The 20372-nt window shown below is 43.2% G+C and overlaps 1 protein-coding gene across 1 annotated transcript in view; it reads left to right on the top strand.

Moving 5' to 3' along the window:
* Positions 1-20372, top strand: part of KIF26B (kinesin family member 26B) — a 480495-nt gene that overhangs the window by 397639 nt on the left and 62484 nt on the right. Inside the window, exons 7-9 of the mRNA XM_060088379.1 lie at positions 233-326; positions 1521-1783; positions 4661-4844. Of these exons, the coding sequence (XP_059944362.1) occupies positions 233-326; positions 1521-1783; positions 4661-4844 (541 nt within the window). The remainder of the gene's footprint in view (positions 1-232; positions 327-1520; positions 1784-4660; positions 4845-20372) is intronic.

Below are 20372 nucleotides of genomic sequence, written 5' to 3'. Positions count from 1 at the left end.
AGCTGAAATGTACCACAAATTAGCAGAAGGGTGGTTTGCTTTTAATGTGTGTAATGCTCAGGCTTGCGAGGGAGTGGGTGGTATGAAGGGTTCTGAGCACCTCCAGAACGGCGTTAGAGCCGACCCATCTGGAAATGCCATGGCTCTGGGACCCTGAGTCCCAGGAAAGCAGGTGCAATTTTCCATTGTTAATGGTCGACTCACAATTTGTGTCTCCTCTTGTGTCTGCCAGGCTGAAGTGTGTGCTGGAACCGTGGCAGAGGTGATCCAGTCTGTGGTCAACGGGGCAGATGGCTGTGTGTTCTGTTTCGGCCACGCCAAGCTGGGTCAGTGAGAGCTTTACTTTTTCATGCTGTTTGCTGGATTTCCCAATCACTTTATCCATTCTTCTGTATTGTACCCAGAGTCCTTGGATGAAGGGGAAGGTGGTTTCCCACAGGTGTTGAATTGAATAATCATGAATAACCATTTCTGCTTCTGAAATATAGATGCTCATCCTAAGTGGATTCCCAGTCATCTAGGAAAGCCTTAGAGTCCAAGAAAGGCACAAAAGGAGTAGTGGGGTTGTTCCCACTTGGTCCAGGTCAGGGTCACTCCCAGAAAGCCAGCAGGAAAATTACATTTCCTGAGCAGGGGTTGCTGGGGAGCAGAGAGGACTCCCCAGACGACTTGGGTTCAACATTATGCCAGAGGACCGAGGAGCAGCCACCAAGCAAAGGCCAGACCACATTAGCACCTGTCTGGGGAGATCAGTCTGCAAGCATCCTTGCTTCCCATCACCCAGCTGTTGGGAATCCACCTGTGCTGAAGCACCTGGGAAAGGCGGCCACCACACACCTCTGTGAGAGTTTGATGACTGAATCCCCTTGAAGTGCCTTCTTAATCCTGACCTGTGGCCATCTGCTCACCAGGCCTCACTTTACATGCTTGATAAGTTAGTAATTTGGCGAGTTCCAAAATGTGTCCCTGGGCAGAGCTTCCAACAGCAGCTTTGCAAGGATGGAGCCAGTTCTAGGCCAGGTCGGAAAGCCCATTTCATCTCCCTGCCACTTCGGTCTTCCTGATCTCTGATCTAAGCAGTGATCCAGATTTTAATGGAATTTGCCCATGCAAAATATACACAGCATTTAACTTGAAAAAGGATATAAAGTGTAAGTATGTGGAATGAATCTGTGGGGTGGTGATAAAAAGAACCATATCAGTGATGAAAGACTTCTGCCTTCCCACCATGAGAAAAACAGTACGGAAACTGGATAGCTTGTAATGTTTGGGATCTTCCTCAAGGTCAACTGTGATTTAATCTTGTCATTAGTCGGGGCTGTCACATTCTTTATTATAGCTATTCCATCAGTAGTACTTGGAAATGTCAAATGTCTAATATCCCTCTCACCTTCTCCTTTCCTTTCTTCCCATTCCCCACTCCCCATGCCTTTCTTCTGCATCCTTGACATCTATTCTTGAGACTATAGAATGATGCCTGGACACTCAAGCTGCTTTTCTTTCTTTCCTCGCTCTCCCAGGAAAATCCTACACCATGATCGGAAAAGACGACTCCATGCAGAACCTTGGCATCATCCCCTGTGCCATCTCTTGGCTCTTCAAGCTGATAAATGAACGCAAAGAAAAGACTGGAGCCCGTTTCTCAGTGCGGATCTCAGCCGTGGAGGTGTGGGGCAAAGAAGAGAACCTTCGGGACCTGCTGTCGGAGGTGGCCACGGGCAGCCTGCAGGACGGCCAGTCTCCGGGCGTGTACCTGTGCGAGGACCCCATCTGTGGCACGCAGGTGATTGCTTCTGGGGCTTGGCTGGCTCCAAGGTGGCTCATCCCTACCTCGGCGGCTGGGGCAGTTCACCTCGTGACTCACTCAACATGCAACCGGGGGAGGCTTGCAAGTGTTTACTTTAAAGTGGACTGGAACTTTATGGCCTGCAGCTGCAGGGCAGCTGCTCGCCCAACCTAAATATTTGTACCTTGAATCTAATTGACAATGAACAGGAACCACAGTTGTTGTAGCATTTGGGGGAAATTGAATTCACTTTCTTTACGCCCCTTTCAAAACAAAAAAGAAAATACCATCTTTCTTTTGTTTAGCAACAAGCAGAAATGTTTACTGCTTTGCACAAATAGCTCCAGCCATTACTGGGGCTGTTTATGGCTCTATAAACTGTGTTTCTGGCACTGGTTTACAGCCGGACTAGTAGTGCTATAGGAAAAACTAACAACCACTTTCTAATTGGAACCATGATATAATTGCTGGAACCATGGAAGCCAAGAGAAGTTCCAGTTCGCCTTTTCAGGATGTCATGCCTGTTGTGACTGTTTCTCCCTCGCTGTTTGACAGTAGAGGTGGGAATGACCTGGGAGGACCCTGGTTCATTTCCAGAATAATCAGTTTTTCCAGTCTTTAGCTATAGGCTCTATTTTCTAGTTTTATCAGATGCCTCCTTTTTAGATAGGTGTTCATTTTGATAAGTACCTGCCTCACCCCAGGTGGGACTGTTTTCTCGGGTGAGGATACCCACTCTGTTACACCCATCTACTCACACTTGGCCATGTTTTTCCCCTGCTTAGAGCACCTCAGATCCTTCCACTTCCGCTATGAATCCTCGTGGTTCGCAAGAGGCCCTACACGACCTTCCAGCATCACCTGCTACCACTCCCCTCCTGCCACTCCTCTTAAATTACATTTAGGTCCCCTAAGAAAGCAGTGCCCCTCAAACTTCGGTGTGCATAAGAAGCACTGGGGATCTTGTTAAAATGCAGATTCTGGTTCCCTAGGTCTGGGATTGGGCCTCTGATTATGCATTTCTAACGAGCTTCCCAATGACTGACCACACTTTCAGTAGCAAGGCTCTAAGGCACCAACCATCCTCCCTCTTTTTACTCTGGGCCTTTGAACATCCTGTCCCCTGTGCACAGAAGGCTGCTGACTCCTCTCCTCTCGCTCTTCATCTGGCTAACTCCTTATCTGTTGGGTATCAGCTAGTTGGCACTTCCTCCAGGAAACCCTCTTAGATGTTTCTCCTGACTCTCGATTGTGATTGCCTGGTTAGTTCTCAGCACTCCCAAAGGTCCATACCATGTCTGACTAAAATTGGCTCTTCATAGTTTTAACAGATGCATCAGATACCATTTGGATATGAAACCTAATTAGAATGCAAACTAAGTGGTCATACAAACATTAATCCAGTGGCTCTCAAACTTCAGTCTTCATCAGAGTCACCTGGAAGACCTGTTAAAACACAGACTGCTGGGCTCCACCTCTAGAATTTCTGATTCAATAGGCCTGGGATAGAGCCCTCAAATGTGCATTTCTAACAAGTTCCTATGTTATGCTGATGCTGCTGGTCCAGGGACCACACTTTGAGAACCACCAGTTTGGAAGCATAAGATGTGCTCAGACCATATCTACACAGCACCTGTGATGGAATCAGTGTCACCCTACTCACTGCTCCCACTCCAAGCATTACTTAGACATTCAAATATGCTATAACCTCCATTCACTTTTATAAATCCATTAATGAAGTTCCACAGAGGTGAAAGCTCTGGTTAACTGAAGACTAAGAAAAAGAGGAAGAGACCAACATCCTCTTTACCTTCTTGTTGAAGAATCTTAAACATTCTTTGGGTTCTCTTTTCTGCCACAGTAAGTATAAAACAACGAGCACCACAGAACCTCTCTGAAGTTTGAGGATTTTGATGGTCTCAGGTTCCAAATATCGACTCTCATGGTTCAGAATTATAGGTACAGTTAGAGTCAGAATAGAAGACTGTCCAAGTTTGACCCTAAGGCACATACTGCAAATCATTCCTTTGAATAAATCAGAAATATTAGTTTACTTTTCTTCCCTCCCAACCCCAGTAAAGGAGTGCTGGTCAAATGCTGATAATATTGCTCTGAGTAAGGTTTACTATAATTACCAAGGCATCTCATAGGATTTAGACACATTGCCCACAGTGCTTCTTTAATCAATTAATGAGTATGCCATGAACATGAATTTAGCAGCTAAAGATAAAATAGATAGCCCTTAAATGCTATAGATGAGACATTCAAGTATCTTGGGTGTTTTCATATGTCTTTTACACTTACTTCTTATGTCCTTTACACTTACTTCTTATATATAACTATGCTAGTAAATGTGGCCTAAAATTGGCTCTAATTAAATAGCTGGGAAAATTGAGAATTGAGTTAAAGCTAACTAAGTTTTTTCACTTTGTGATACCAGTACTATCTGGACTAAAATCACACTTTGCAACCCACCTGCTTCTAAACACTCTAATCTTTGAAATGAAGATGCGGTCACATCCCTCATGTTTTCTTAGGTACATGGATTGCCCAGGATGTTGGTTTGCTGGCCTCTGCGGAGGTCAGGGTGGGACACCTGCCCCCATGGATCACCCAGATACAACCATTTGCTTTTCACACCTGATACTTACAGATTCTACGTCAGCTGTAAAATGGGTGAAAATATGTTTCATCCAATAAGCGTGCTCAGTGTTAATTTTCAGATATGAATAAATTAAGCTGAGAATTGCACATGGATAGAGACCCTGGTTCCAGAAGGACGTCCAGCCTTCAAGAATGCGGAACGGACAGCCAGGCCCGAGTGGCAGGCAAACCACCCGCCTGCAGCTTCAGTCCTTCCCTTGTGTCTTCCAGCTGCAGAACCAGAGTGAGCTGCGGGCGCCCACTGCGGAGAAGGCCGCCTTCTTCCTGGATGCTGCCATAACCTCCCGGCGGGGCAGCCAGCAGGACTGCAACGAGGACGACCTCCGCAACTCCCACATGCTCTTCACACTGCACATCTACCAGTACCGCATGGAGAAGAGCGGCAAGGGGGGAAGTAAGTCGGCCTCTGCCCTCGAGCCTCCTTGGCCCTCGCTGGAGAGAAGCCTCTCCTCGAGGGCAGCTGTGACCTTTTTGTTGCTGTTCTTTGTTTGTTTTGGTTTTTTTTTTTTTTTTTTTTTTTTTTTGTGGTAGGCGGGCCTCTCACTGTTGTGGCCTCTCCCGTTGTGGAGCACAGGCTCCGGACGCGTAGGCAAAGCGGCCATGGCTTACGGGCCCAGCCGCTCCGCGGCATGTGGGATCTTCCCGGACTGGGGCACAAACCCATGTCCCCTGCATCGGCAGGCGGACTCTCAACCACTGCGCCACCAGGGAAGCCCAGCTGTGACCTTTTAAAATGTAGTACGATCTGACCAGTGTGGAGTGCACGGATGTGTCATTCAAGACCATTGTGTAGTCTGGGCTGATGTTTGCTTTCGAACAACCCAGGGGAAAGGGCTCACTCGGTAAAGATGATTTACAGATGTAATTGCCATGGGAACGTGAGAGAACAAATTTTAAAAAGAAAAACAGCTGCTTCATAGTATCTTTTTGTGCAAAAACCTTAAAGGTGCTCATCATGAAAGACCAACATGTATCTACCAAAGCACCCTGGCAATGTTACTAATCAGTAGCTTGAAGCCACTCTGTGGACCAGAAAGAAACAAAACCATATCCTTTAAATAGTCTATAAATCAGACTTCTGAATAACGAACCAGATTCTGGCTGCCTCCCTGCCTCAGGTATTGCCCAGCTGTGACATTTCTCTGTAAAAACCTATGCCCAGGGCATGCTCAGTGAGCAAGCTGCACCTCCAGGAACCCAAATCAATGCTTATACGGTCCGCTCTTGGCTGTTTTCAAAGCTGGCACCGACCTCAGTGTAGTGCTCCATCCTTTGTCTGCCAAGTAGTATATACTCTATGCTCAGGAGTTGAGTACCAGCACTCAGCTGAGTGTCTCAGGTGGGATCCTGGGCAGTGGGCAAAGTAGTCGGTGGACCTCACTGGTCTTTTCTAAGGCAAGTGTGGGCCACAGGGCTGGGCTGGCTGGGCAGCAGCTTCCAGAGTCTCCCTCTGTCCACTTCTATAGGGCTTTCAAGACATAGGCAACTGGCCCCCAGTGCTCTCCAAATGATTGCCTCAAGGGCACTGAATGCCAGAAAAACAAACAAAAACCCTGAGTTAGGAGACTAAGCCTGGTGCCTAGAAGTTGTGCAGCTAATTGCCTAATGGGAGGCAATCAACTAACCTAATTCCAGATGGAGCCTGGAATTAAGACATGCGACTGGGACCTCTGGATGGGCTCCCCAATTTGGGGTCCTTGTTGCCCAAAGACTTGGAAACCAGTTTTCCTGGAGATAGCTCTTGGGGGCTTCTGTTCCCCCTTTCCGCCTGGGGGAAGTGGAAGCTCCCTCCTCCACCCATCTCGATGCCTTTGTTGGCCCAGTCTTCTGTTATTGTTCCTACTCCTTAGTTGTTGTTATTTAGTTCAGGTTTATGAGGTATAATTTAAATTCAGTAAAACTTACCCTTTTTATGTGTTGTTAAATGAATTTTGGCAAATCTATTCAGTCATGTACCCACCACCACTATCAAGATACAGAACAAAGCCATGGCTACAGAAAAGTCCCTCTTGCCCTACTAGTCAGTCCCCTTCCCAGCCCCTGGCAACCACTGATCAGATTTTTGTCCTTATAACCTTGCCTTCGTCCAGAACAACATGTAAATGGAATCATGTGGTCTATATGTGACCCTTTAGTGTCTGGCTTCTTCCATTGAATATAACGCATTTGAGATGCATCCATATTGCTGCATGGATCAGTCATTCACTCACATTGTTTGCTGCCTGCTCCTTTAGTTTTGACTGGGCCCAGAGATGCACCCCTACCCCTACCCCTACCCCCAGGACTAAAATCTCACCAGATATCCTTGCTGGGGCCAGAGTTCCCCTAATGCAGTCTCAGACCCGCCTCCTTGGCTACCTGCACTGACTGCTGCCCAGGAATCAAGAGGTACTGGCCCTCACTTGCACCCAGGGAGACGTACCATCCGCAGATCAGGTCGCTCTTGACACCCGTGATGGTGATAAAGGTCTGACAGGGGATGAGCAAAATATTTTGAATGCGAGTCTTTCAGGGGAGATTGATTCTCAATGAAGGGCTCGTGTCATGTACAGCACTCCTGTTTAGAATAACTTGCTTAAAGAAGGAAGCAAGGGATTAGGATAGGGATGAAATGATCCAGACCTTTAAAATCTGTAACAGAATTTGATCCACAGTTCTCCTAACAATCTGGGAGCTGGCTTTAAATCCTGCCCTCACTGATTTTTCTGAGTTATGTCTTAGCAGCATGAATGTGGGAATCTGAAAAATGTTTATTTTATTCTTTTAAGCTACCAATAATAATCGTAATCAAAGCCTGCAGTGGATTCTTGTACTCTCAGCAAAGGGTGACTTGCAAAAGATCTGACCCTGGAGCCAAATGGCTTCCAAATGGCTCTGAGCAGAAAAGCTCAGGAGGGAAGGATCATCCCTCCTTCTAGGTTTCTAACCAAGTTAAAACAACTTGCTTTCAGTTTTTCACTTTCTTTCATGGTTCTGCTTTCAATTTGGAATCTGAAAGTAGGGAGGAATCTTGAAAACAAAGAAACAATTAAATTATTTCAACTGTAAGAACTTAACGTATAGCTTCCACAAAAGCGTAGGCTAGGACATTCCCTAAACCCAACAATCCACCCAAGTCCTCACCTAACAAATCCTGGGCACTTATTAAGTATTTAACATCAAATTCATTTTCTTCCTATTTATAAACTGTGAAAGTGAATTGCTTTTAAATAATAAATTCAGGTTAAAAGACAAGGCAGATGCTATTAATGACTTCCAAAACCTAGTGAGGTACTTTCTAACATATCTGTAGATGAGAACAAAGAAAAGGCAGGCATCCAGGCTGATGTGGGTGTTAGCCCCGAAGGACCTGGGGGCATCACCTGCCTGCTACAGTACCTGGCTTCTGATGAGAAAGGGAATCCAGGCCAGAATGCACACAGCCTCCTAGCCCACGGCTTGCTTGACTTCAGTGCATTTATATCTGTTTAAAATATAATGAGGAGATTTGGAGTGTTGTTTAAAATGGAAATTTTGTTTACTTATATATAAGCAAGAATCCCTGTGGACCTGGCAGCCAGAACTCAATTAAGGAAAAGTTTATTAATTAGTCCCCCTGCAGGGAAACGGAGCAGAGTGAGCTGCTGGTAACTGGCCATTAGAGGCCAGTGAAGATGCTGGATTCAAAGAGGTCTCTGCTGCAAGAACTAAACACACCATGTGTATGTGGGCATCTGGAGCTTATACACATATATGCATTTTATAAACACACACGTACATACACATATGCACATATAAGTGGACAGACAAAAATGTTTACAACATGTCCAGGCAAGGTAGAAAAGAAATTCTGCTTGGATGTATCACTGCTTTGTAGATAGCACTAGGTTAAGGTTAAAACATTTCCTGCTTTAAACATTTTTGGAGCATTAGTGGGGCTGATTCTTCACCTGTCATGGAGCCTTCCCCTGCCTTGCAAAGCTATGTCTGTAAGGCTTGATATTCCCCTTGGAAATTGCAGCAATGGGGAAGGGACCCTGAAACCATGACAATCAGGAGGTGCTCCTCATAAGGATGAGTGAATTAGGAGTCCAAAGCCAGATGCTACGAGTGATACGTCAGTGGAATACGTTCACAATACAGAATTTTCCAAGTCCTATTGATTAAGATGGTTTTTAAAAGCCTCACTTTGATGAGTAATCTAAGCTTGCAAGCAACTATTGCCCAGGGCTAAGAATGACACTAGGTCTCTGATTTGTTCATTTACTTTATTGCCTCCAGGGGAAGTGTAGAGGCCAAGTGGAGACTGGGCTGGCTGTGTGCACACCTGTGTACCAGCACCTGGGCATCCATCTGTGTGTGTGCACATGAACCACCGTATGAGGACATAGACGTTCATCTCTGCCTGCACTCGTCTGTTTACAAGTCTTAGTCTTGGTTTTCTTTTGACCACCAACCCTTCTTTCCTATATCTTGGAATGGCTTGAATCAGCTGATGCCCTATCCAGGGCTGTGCTGTCCATAGGACTCTAGAGATCCATTATTTGGGTGGTAGATGTAGGAAAAGGGATCTAGGAAGGAGCACTGCTTCTAAATGATGCAGAACTGGGCCTCTGCTGTCCCTCATTGCAAAGCCCTGTGCAGGGAGGATGGCCACACATGGTGGGGCTACTTTAGGGCTCTCATGTTCCCCTCGGTCAACAGTGAAATGACAGTTTGATGTTTTTAGATTTCTGTAATACAATTTTTAAAATATTTGGCCAGGAGACAATTTTCCAAACCGTGCAGTGTGGAATTCCCACAGTGGTCTCTCATGGCCTTCCCACCACCTGCATCAGAGCAGCAGTTCCCAGCCTCCTCTTGAAGCCTGAGGCCCCTGCTCTGCCTCTTTCAGCAGATGATCAGCTTCCTGTTTAAGGAGAAGAAAGTCAGCCTGGCTATGACCTCAGCTTCTGTCCTCTTAGCATCCAAACCTCCTTGTCCCTGTGCCTCACTTTCCCCTACTCCTTTCCCATAGGTCTGCTTCCTCCTATCTCCTTGCCTTCTTTATCCTTTCCCCTTCTGCCTTTTCTGGGACTCCACCAATTGGGACCCCATCAATCGTCCTTTTGTGCTTTTATTTTCAGTCTCTCCTACCACTGAAGTCAGGGCTGTCTGTCTCATCTTGGAAGGAAGGGAAAGGAAGAAACAATAACATCAACAATAGAAAACCTTGTCTGTACCCTACTTCCCCCTTGAGCTGCCTCCCCATAAGCCTTTCAGATTCTCCCCTCTGTGGAATAGCTTTCTCCTTTAAGTCCCACAGCAGTTTGGGGGATGTTAAGTCACTGCCTTACTCACCTTATGTCTCAGTCATTCTGGGCTTTCTAAGCCCCATCAGACTACAGGCTCCCTGAGGACAGAGTCCCCTGTCATCTGGCCCCCTGTCCTCCACAGCCTAGAAGTGTGCCTGCACCTCAGACCTTACGTGTCACACCACATGAAATGTGTGCTGAATATTAAACAGTGAGTGAAGTTCTCGATTCCGTAGTTGCAGCTGTTTCAGAAAGAGAGCGACCATTCAATTACTTTTTGGGTAAGCAGGTGGTGTGAGTTCAGAGCCCTGTTATACAACACGGTCAGAAGGAGTTGATCAGTTAAGAGAAAGTTAAAAAGGGAAATCATATAAAAGGATACATTCATGTCATAAAACATTTTCAGCTTAAAACATACAATTGTGTGTTTATTCATCAGTCTTCTGATACAGGGCCATGGCTTTCTCTTTGAGATGACTTTTCAACTTTAGCTTCTGACTTTTATAAACCACACTCATATTAATAATAGTCTGGTTTTTGCTTTCAAGTTCTTCTGAGTGATTGAAGAACTTAAGAGACACTTGTGTAGCTAACTGGGTATAGACTTTCCCTAGATTCTTAAAATTTTTTCTACTCTGTAATTTCTCATTCACACCTGATTCAGCATCTTTTTTCAAAAATTAACTCATTTTAATCACAGCTTTCCAAAGCATTCATTTCAGGTATTTTTTAGAAATATTAGCTCTCTTTACATAATCATATTTTATTGGTTTACATAATATTTGATTATATTTTTATTTATAATATCAAGTACAAGTGGCATAATTAGGTTTAGGAGGAAACCCAGCTGACCTGTTGATAAGTGTACAGCTCATGTTTTTGGTGCAAAAGTGCATAGACAAACTGGGAACAGTCAGCACACCTCACAAGCACACAATGTGCTATGGGCATCAGGCAGCGTGCCTGACACAGCTGATGGAGGGCCTTGGTTAACCTGTCCAAGTGGCAGAATCACCTTGGAATCTTTAGAAAATATGGATGCCTGGCTCCCACTCCCAGGCTTTCTAATGTAATTGGTCTCGAGTACGACACAGGCACTGGGATTAGCTAAAAATCTCCCCAGGTGATTCTCTTGTGCAGCAAAGTTTGGGAACCACTAAGTTACAGGAAAGTGAGTTAAAAGAGTTTCTACATGCTTTATAGTTAGCTCTGGATTTTTGTCTTAGATTCAGCATCTGTTTTCTATGAGATCTTAAGTGATTTATTTAGCATCTGTGAACCTCAGTTTCCTCATCTGTATAAAATAGTGCCAATTCTTGCACTACAGGATCATTGTAGGAATTAAGTGATTTTAGGAGAATTTAGCATTTCCTGGCACCATGAACATGAGCTGGGAGAGTCCCTCAGGAGTGAATTAGTATATTGTTTCCTGTGGGAGAGTAAGGCATGTGGGTAATTTCATTTGGTCAAAGTCTAGACTTGAAATATACATATTCAAATATAAATAGTCTCAAGGCAGACTGGGTTATGTTCTAAACCTTGCAGCTGTGACCTCAGAAATCTGAAAAGTCCATGAGGAAACTGCTTCTTACCTGCTATTAATTATCACCTATTTTGTTCATTGATTCTAGAGCTTCTTTCTCTCCAGCCACCTGCAGTAATGGAAATTCATGGTCACAGCAGGTGGCCTGTGCTCACTCACTTTGTACCATTTCAGATTCAGTACCATGTGTGAAGTTCAGAATTCTGTGACTACTGAAACTCCAGTGGATATAGAGCAAAGTTGATTTTCCATTGTTTAAAATGTGACTCTCATTTTGAGTCATGCAGGTATAATTATAGGTATTCTAAAATATTATTCTTCAGCACAGTCTAAACTGTGCCTTTTGTTCTCTGTGTTCTGTTTTACTACATGCACATTATGCATTTTATTCCATTACATCAAATGAACTATTAGAGTCTGAAAGTCCAAATTGGTCCCTGTCTTTGCCCTTTAATCGGCAGAGCGAATGAAATATCTGAGCTTCTCCTGTCTTTATAATTAGGTTGCAAAACAGATGATATTTTGCTTATAAAATAACTATTTCCGGGCTTCCCTGGTGGCGCAGTGGTTGAGAGTCCGCCTGCCGATGCAGGGGACACGGGTTTGTGCCCCGGTCCGGGAAGATCCCACATGCCATGGAGCGGCTGGACCCGTGAGCCATGGCCGCTGAGCCTGCGCGTCCGGAGCCTGTGCTCTGCAACGGAAGAGGCCACAACAGTGAGAGGCCCGTGTAATGCAAAAAAACCACAAAAAACAAAAAACAACTATTTCCCTTGCACACTGCCGTGGACTGATCTTGCATGATACAAAATGGGATAAAAGAGAAGTAACATATTACGTCTTTCCTTTTAAGGATTTTTTAAAAATTAATTTTACTTATTTGTTTTTTTAACATCTTTATTGGAGTATACATTGCTTTACAATGGTGTGTTAGTTTCTGATTTATAACAAAGTGAATCAGCTATACATATACATATATCCCCATATCTCCTCCCTCTTGCGTCTCCCTCCCACCCTCCCTATCCCACCCATGTAGGCGGTCACAAAGCACCGAGCTGATCTCCCTGTGCTATGTGGCTGCTTCCCACTAACTATCTATTTTACATTTGGTAGTGTATATATGTCCATGCCACTCCCTCACTTCGTCCCAGCTTCCCCTTCCCCTTCCTCATGTCCTCAAGTCCATTCTTGAGGATTCAGATGTAGATCTGCGTCTTTATTCCTGTCCTGCCCCTAGGTTCTTCATAACCATTTTTTTTAGACTCCATGTATATGTGTTAGCGTATGGTATTTGTTTTTCTCTTTCTGACTTACTTCACTCTGTATGACAGACTCTAGGTCCATCCACCTCACTACAAATAACTCAATTTCGTTTCTTTTATCGCTGAGTAATATTCCATTGTATATATGTGCCACATCTTCTTTATCTGTTCATCTGTCGATGGACACTTAGGTTGCTTCCAAGTCCTGGCTATTGTATATAGAGCTGCAGTGAACATTGCAGTACATGACTCTTTTTGAATTATGGTTTTCTCAGGGTATATGCCCAGTAGTGGGATTGCTGGGTCATATGGTAGTTCTATTTTTAGTTTTTTAAGGAACCTCCATACTGTTCTCCATAGTGGCTGTACCAGTTTACATTCCCACCAACAGTGCAAGAGGGTTCCCTTATCTCCACAACCTCTCCAGCATTTATTGTTTGTAGATTTTCTGATGATGGCCATTCTGACTGGTGTGAGGTGATACCTCATTGTAGTTTTCATCTGCATTTCTCTAATGATTAGTGATGTTGAGCATCCTTTCATGTGTTTGTTGGCAATCTGTATATCTTTGGAGAAATGTCGATTTAAGTCTTCTGCCCATTTTTTGATTGGGTTGTTTGTTTTATTGATATTGAGCTGTATGAGCTGCTTGTAAATTTTGGAGATTAATCCTTTGTCCGTTGCTTCATTTGCAAATATTTTCTTCCATTCTGAGGGTTGTCTTTTCATCTTGTGTATGTTTTCTTTTCCTTGCTATGTTTTCCTTCAATTTTTCTTGAATTTTATTTATTTTTTATAGAGCAGGTTCTTATTAGTTATCTATTTTATACATATTAGTGTATATATGTCAATCCCAATCTCCCAATTCATCCCACCACCATCGCCCCTCCACACCCACTTTCCCCCCTTGGAGTCCATACGTGTGTTCTCTACATCTGTATCTCTATTTCTGCCTTTCAAACTGGTACCTGTACCATTTTTCTGGATTCCACATATATGTGTTAATATACGATATTTGTTTTTCTCTTTCTGCTCTTTATTTATTTTGTTTTTATTTCCATTTCTCTAGGAAGTGGGTCAAAAAGGATCTTTCTGTGATTTATGTCATAAAGTGTTCTTCCTATGTTTTCCTCTAAGAGTTTGATAGTGTCTGGCCTTACATTTAGGTCTTTAATCCATTTGGAGTTTATTTTCGTGTATGGTGTTAGGGAGTGTTCTAATATCATTCTTTTACATGTAGCTGTCCAGTTTTCCCAGCACCACTTATTGAAGAGGCTGTGTTTTTTCCACTGTATATTCTTGCCTCCTTTATCAAAGATAAGGTGACCATATATGTGTGGATTTATCTCTGGGCTTTCTTACCCTGTTCCACTGATCTATATTTCTGTTTTTGTGCCAGTACTATACTGTCTGGATTACTGTAGCTTTGTAGAATAGTCTGAAGTCCAGGAGGCTGATTACTCCAGCTCCATTATTCTTTCTCAAGATTGCTTTTGCTATTCGGGGTCTTTTGTGTTTCTATACAGATTTTGAAATTTTTTGTTCTAGGTCTATGAAAAATGCCATTGGTAGTTTGATAGGGATTGCATTGAATCTGTAGATTGCTTTGAGTAGTACAGTCATTTTCACAATGTTGATTCCTCCAATCCAAGAACATGGTATATCTCTCCATCTGTTTGTATCATCTTTAATTTCTTTCATCAGTGTCTTATAATTTTCTGCATACAGGTCTTTCATCTCCTTAGGTAGGTTTATTCCTAGGTATTTTATTCTTTTTGTTGCAATGGTAAATGGGATTATTTCCTCAATTTCTCTTGCAGATGTGTCATCATTAATTTATAGGAATGCAAGAGGTTTCTATACATTAATTTTGTATCCTTCTACTTTAACACATTCATTGATTACCTCTAGTAGTTTTCTGGTAGCATCTTTAGGATTCTCTATGTATAGTATCATGTCATCTGCAAACAGTGACAGCTTTACTTCTTCTTTTCCGATTTGGATTCCTTTTATTTCTTTTTCTTCTCTGCTGTGGCTAAATCTTCCAAAGCTATGTTCAATAATAGTGGTGAGAGTGGACAACCTTGTCTTCTTCCTGATCTTAGAGGAAACAGTTTCAGTTTTTCACCATTGAGAATGATGTTGGCTGAGCGTTTGTCATATATGGCCTTTATTATGTTGAGGAAAGTTCCCTCTATGCCTACTTTCTGGAAGGATTTTGTCATAAATCGGTGTTGAATTTTTTCAAAAGCTTTCTCTGCATTTATTGAGATGATCATATGGTTTTTCTCCTTCAATTTGTTAATATGGTGTATCACATTGATTGATTTTCATATATTGAACAATCCTTGCGTTCCTGGAATAAACCCCACTTGATCATGGTGTATGATCCTTTTAATGTGCTGTTGGATTCTGTTTGCTAGTATTTTGTTGAGGATTTTTGCATCTTTGTTCATCAGTGATATTGGCCTGTAGTTTTCTTTCTTTGTGACATCCTTGTCTGGTTTTGGTATCAGGGTGATGGTGGCCTCGTAGAATGAGTTTGGGAGTGTTCCTCCCTCTGCTGTATTTTTGAAGAGTTTGAGAAGGATAGGTGTTAGCTCTTCTCTATATGTTTGATAGAATTCACCTGTGAAGCCATCTGGTCCTGGGCTTTTGTTTGTTGGATGTTTTTAATCACACTCACAATTTCAGTGCTTGTGATTGGTCAGTTTATATTTTCTATTTCTTCCTGGCTCAGTCTCAGAAGGTTGTGCTTTTCTAAGAATTTGCATATAGTTGCTTGTAGTAATCTCTCGTGATCCTTTCTATTTCTGCAGTGTTAGTTGTTACTCCTCCTTTTACATTTCTAATTCTATTGATTTGAGTCTTCTCCCTTTTTTTTGTGATGAGGCTGGGTAATTCTTTATCAATTTTGTTTATCTTCTCAAAGAACCAGCTTTTAGTTTTATTGATCTTTGCTATCGTTTCCTTCATTTCTTTTTCATTTATTTCTGATCTGATCTTTATGATTTCTTTCCTTCTGCTAACTTTGGGGTGTTTTTGTTCTTCTTTCTCTAATTGCTTTAGGTGCAAGGTTAGGTTGTTTATTCGAGATGTTTCCTGTTTCTTAAGGTGGGATTGTATTGCTATAAACTTCCCTCTTAGAACTGCTTTTGTTGCATCCCATAGGTTTTGGGTCTTCGTGTCTCCATTGTCATTTGTTTCTAGGTGTTTTTTAATTTCCTTTTGATTTCTTCAGTGATCACTTCGTTATTAAGTCGTGTATTGTTTAGCCTCCATGTGTTTGTATTTTTTACAGATCTTTTCCTGTAATTGATATCTAGTCTCATAGCATTGTGGTCGGAAAAGATACTTGATACAATTTCAATTTTCTTAAATTTACCAAGGCTTGATTTGTGACCCAAGATATGATCTATCCTGGAGAATGTTCCATGAGCACTTGAGAAAAATGTGTATTCTGTTGTTTTTGGATGGAACGTCCTATAAATATCAATTAAGTCCATCTTGTTTAATGCATCATTTAAAGCTTGTGTTTCCTTATTTATTTTCTTTTGGATGATCTGTCCATTGGTGAAAGTTGGGTGTTAAAGTCCCCTACTATGAATGTGTTACTGTCGATTTGCCCTTTTATGGCTGTTAGTATTTGCCTTATGTATTGAGGTGCTCCTATGTTGGGTGCATAAATATTTACAATTGTTATATCTTTTTCTTGGGTTGATCCCTTGATCATTATTTAGTGTCCTTCTTTGTCTCTTCTAGTAGTCTTTATTTTAAAATCTATTTTGTCTGATATGAGAATTGCTACTCCAGCTTTCTTTTGTTTTCCATTTGCATGGAATATCTTTTTCCATCCCCTTACTTTCAGTCTGTATGTGTCTCTAGGTCTGAAGTGGGTCTCTTGTAGACAGCATATATATGGGTCTTGTTTTTGTATCCATTCAGCCAATCTGCGTCTTTTGGTGGGAGCATTTAGTCCATTTACATTTAAGGTAATTATCGATATGTATGTTCCTATTCCCATTTTCTTAATTGTTTTGGGTTTGTTATTGTAGGTCTTTTCCTTCTGTTGTTTCTTCCCTAGAGAAGTTCCTTTAGCATTTGTTGTAAAGCTGGTTTTGTGGTGCTGAACTCTCTCAGCTTTTGCTTGTCTGTAAATGTTTTAATTTCTCCATCAAATCTGAATGAGATCCTTGCTGGGTAGAGTAATCTTGGTTGCAGGTTTTTCTCCTTCATCACTTTAAATATGTCCTGCCACTCCCTTCTGGCTTGCAGAGTTTCTGCTGAAAGATCAGCTGTTAACCTGATGGGGATTTCCTTGTGTGTTATTTGTTGTTTTTCCCTTGCTGCTTTTAATATGTTTTCTTTGTATTTAATTTTTGACAGTTTGATTAATATGTGTCTTGGTGTATTTCTCCTTGGATTTATCCTGTATGGGACTCTCTGTGCCTCCTGGACTTGACTGACTATTTCCTTTCCCATATTAGGGAAGTTTTCAACTATAATCTCTTCAAATATTTTCTCAGTCCCTTTCTTTTTCTCTTCCTCTTCTGGAACCCCTATAATTCGAATGTTGGTGCGTTTAATGTTGTCCCAGAGGTCTCTGAGACTCTCCTCTGTTCTTTTCATTCTTTTTTCTTTCTTCTGCTCTACAGTAGTTATTTCCACTATTTTATCTTCCACGTCACTTACCCTTTCTTCTGCCTCAGTTATTCTGCTATTGATCCCATCTAGAGTATTTTTCATTTCATGTATTGTGTTTTTAATCATTGCTTGATTCATCTTTATTTCTTCTAGGTCCTTGTTAACTGTTTCTTGTATTTTGTCTATTCTATTTCCAAGATTTTGGATCATCTTTACTATCATTATTCTGAATTCTTTTTCAGGTAGACTGCCTATTTCCTCTTCATTTGTTAGGTCTGGTGGGTTTTTATCTTGCTCCTTCTCCTGCTGTGTGTTTTTCTGTCTTCTCATTTTGCTTATCTTACTGTGTTTGGGGTCTCCTTTTTGCAGGCTGCAGGTTCGTAGTTCCCGTTGTTTTTGGTGTCTGTCCCCAGTGGCTAAGGTTGGTTTAGTGGGTTGTGTAGGCTTCCTGGTGGAGGGGACTAGTGCCTGTGTTCTGCTGGATGAGGCTGGATCTTGTCTTTCTAGTGGGCAGGTCCACGTCTGGTGGTGTGTTTTGGGGTGTCTGTGGACTTTTTATGATTTTAGGCAGCCTCTCTGCTAATGGGTGGCATTGTGTTCCTGTCTTGCTAGTTGTTTGGCATAGGGTGTCCAGCACTGTAGCTTGCTGGTCGTTGAGTGAAGCTGGGTGCTGGTGTTGAGATGGAGATCTCTGGAGGATTTTCGCCGTTTGATATTATGTGGAGCTGGGAGGTCTCTTGTGGACCCGTGTCCTGAAGTTGGCTCTCCCACCTCAGAGGCACAGCACTGACTCCTGGCTCCTCAATTTGGGATGATTTGTTGTCTATTCATGTATTCCACAGATGCAGGGTACATCAAGTTGATTGTGGAGCTTTAGTCTGCTGCTTCTGAGGCTGCTGGGAGAGGTTTCCCTTTCTCTTCTTTGTTCTCACAGCTCCCGGGGCTCAGCTTTGGATTTGGCCCCGCCTCTCTGTGTAGGTCGCTGGAGGGCGTCTGTTCTTCGCTCAGACAGGACAGGGTTAAAGGAGTAGCTGCTTCGGGGACTGTGGCTCACTCAGGCGGTGGGGAGGGGGGAGGGAGGGGCATGGAGTGCGGGGCGAGCCTGCGGCGGCAGGGTCCGGCATAACATTGCACCAGCCCGAGGCGCACCGTGTGTTCTCCCAGGGAAGCCGTCCCCGGACCCTGGGACCCCGGCAGTGATGGGCTGCACAGGCTCCCCAGAACGGGGGCGTAGACAGTGACCTGTGCTCGCACACAGGCCTCGTGGCTGCGGCAGCAGCCCCAGCATCCCACGCCCGTCTCTGGGGTCCGCGCTTTCAGCCACGGCTCGCGCCCGTCTCTGGAGCTCCTTTAAGCAGCACTCTTAATCCCCTCTCCTCGTGCACCAGGAAACAAAGAGGGAAGAAAAAGTCTCTTGCCTCTTCGGCAGCCTCAGACTTTTCACCGGACTCCCTCCCAGCTAGCTGTGGCGCATTAGCCCCTTCAGGCTGTGTTCACGCTGCCAGCCCCAGTCCTCTCCCTGCGCTCCGAGTGAAGCCTGAGCCTCAGCTCCCAGCGCCGCCCACCACGGCGGTTGAGCAGACAAGCCTCTCGGGCTAGTGAGCCGGTTGGCACCGATCCTCTGTGCGGGAATCTCTCCGCTTTGCCCTACCGAGGTACGTGGGGAGTTTCTTGCCTTTTGGGAGGTCTGAGGTCTTCTGCCAGTGTTCAGTAGGTGTTCTGTAGGAGTTGTTCCACGTGTAGCTGTATTTCTGGTGTATCTGTGGGGAGGAAGGTGATCTCCGCGTCTTACTCTTCCGCCATCTTCCCCGGAAGTCTTCATCATCTTATCTTTGTTACTTTACATGTAACATAATTTTTTTCCTCTGGCTATTTTCAAGATTTTTTTCATCATCACTAGTTTTAACCCGTTTAATTGTTATGTGCTTTAGTGTAGTTTTCTTCATGTTTCTTGAGCTAGGGGTCATTGAGCTTCTTGGATCTGTGGGCTTATAGTTTTCATTAAATTTGGGACAGTACTGACCACTATTTCTTTAAATATTTTATCTGCACCACCCTCTGTGTCTTTCCCTTCAGGGACTTCAATTGCACACATATTAACACACTTGAAGTACTCCTATAGCTGTTTTTTAAAATCAGTTTTTGGTTGTTTGTTTTAAAATTTTCTCTCTGTACTTTATCTTGGATCGTTTTTATTGCTATATTGTCAAATTCACCAGTCTTTCCTTTTGCAGTGTCTAATACGCTGTTACTCCCAGCCAGTGTATTTTTCATCTCACACAATATAGTTTTTATCTCTAAAGATTCAATTTGTATCTTTTTAATACATTCCATGTCCCTATTTAACGTTTTTAATGTTTGAAATGCCATCCTAACTGTTTTAATGTCCTTCTCTGTTGATTCTAATATCTATGTCAGTTCTGGGTTGGTTTCAATGATCTCTTCATTATAGGTCTCATTTTCTTGCTTCTTTTCGATTGGTTATTTTTGATTGGGTGCTGGACATTTCTGTATTTTTTAAATGTTTTTAAGCTTTGTTTGGGGATGCAGTTGTTTAGAAACAGTTTGATCCTTTATGGCCTTACTTTTAAGATTTGTTAAGGTGGAGCCCAGTCAGTTCTCAGTCTAGGGCTAAGTGTTCCTGACTACTGAAGCCAGACCCTTGTGGGTACCCTACCCAGTGCCCTGTGAATCTTGAGGTTTTCTAGTCTGGCTGTTGAGAACAAGCACTATTCCTGGCCTTGTGTGAGTCCTGTGCACTATTACTTCTAATCTTTTCCAGTGGTTAGTTCCCCAGCCATGGGTAGTTTCATCACTCTGTGCTGATCAGTGCTAGGTTGAATACTTGAGGAGACCTACTACAAATCTCCAGAATTCTCTCCTCTCCAGCACTCTGTCCTGGAAATGTTGCTACCTTGGCCTCCCTGGACTCTCAGCTCTAGCTCCTCAGTTCAGAGAGTCTGCCAGGCTCCACCCGAGTTCCCTCTCTCTGAGCCGTGGCCCGAAAACTCTCTCAGTGCAGTAAGCTGGGAAACGGCTAATACTCACCTCCCTTACTTCCCACCTCTCCAGGATCACTGTCTTTTGCTGTTTGATGTCTAGTGTCTTGCAAACGGTTGTTTTACACACTTCGCTCAGTTTTTGGTTGTCTCAGGTAAGAGGAAAAATCTGGTCCCTGTTACTTCATCTAGGCCAGAAGT

This window comes from Mesoplodon densirostris, chromosome 2, assembly GCF_025265405.1.
Source record: "Mesoplodon densirostris isolate mMesDen1 chromosome 2, mMesDen1 primary haplotype, whole genome shotgun sequence".
NCBI lineage: Eukaryota > Metazoa > Chordata > Mammalia > Artiodactyla > Ziphiidae > Mesoplodon > Mesoplodon densirostris.
This window is presented reverse-complemented; position numbering and strand designations above follow the sequence as displayed.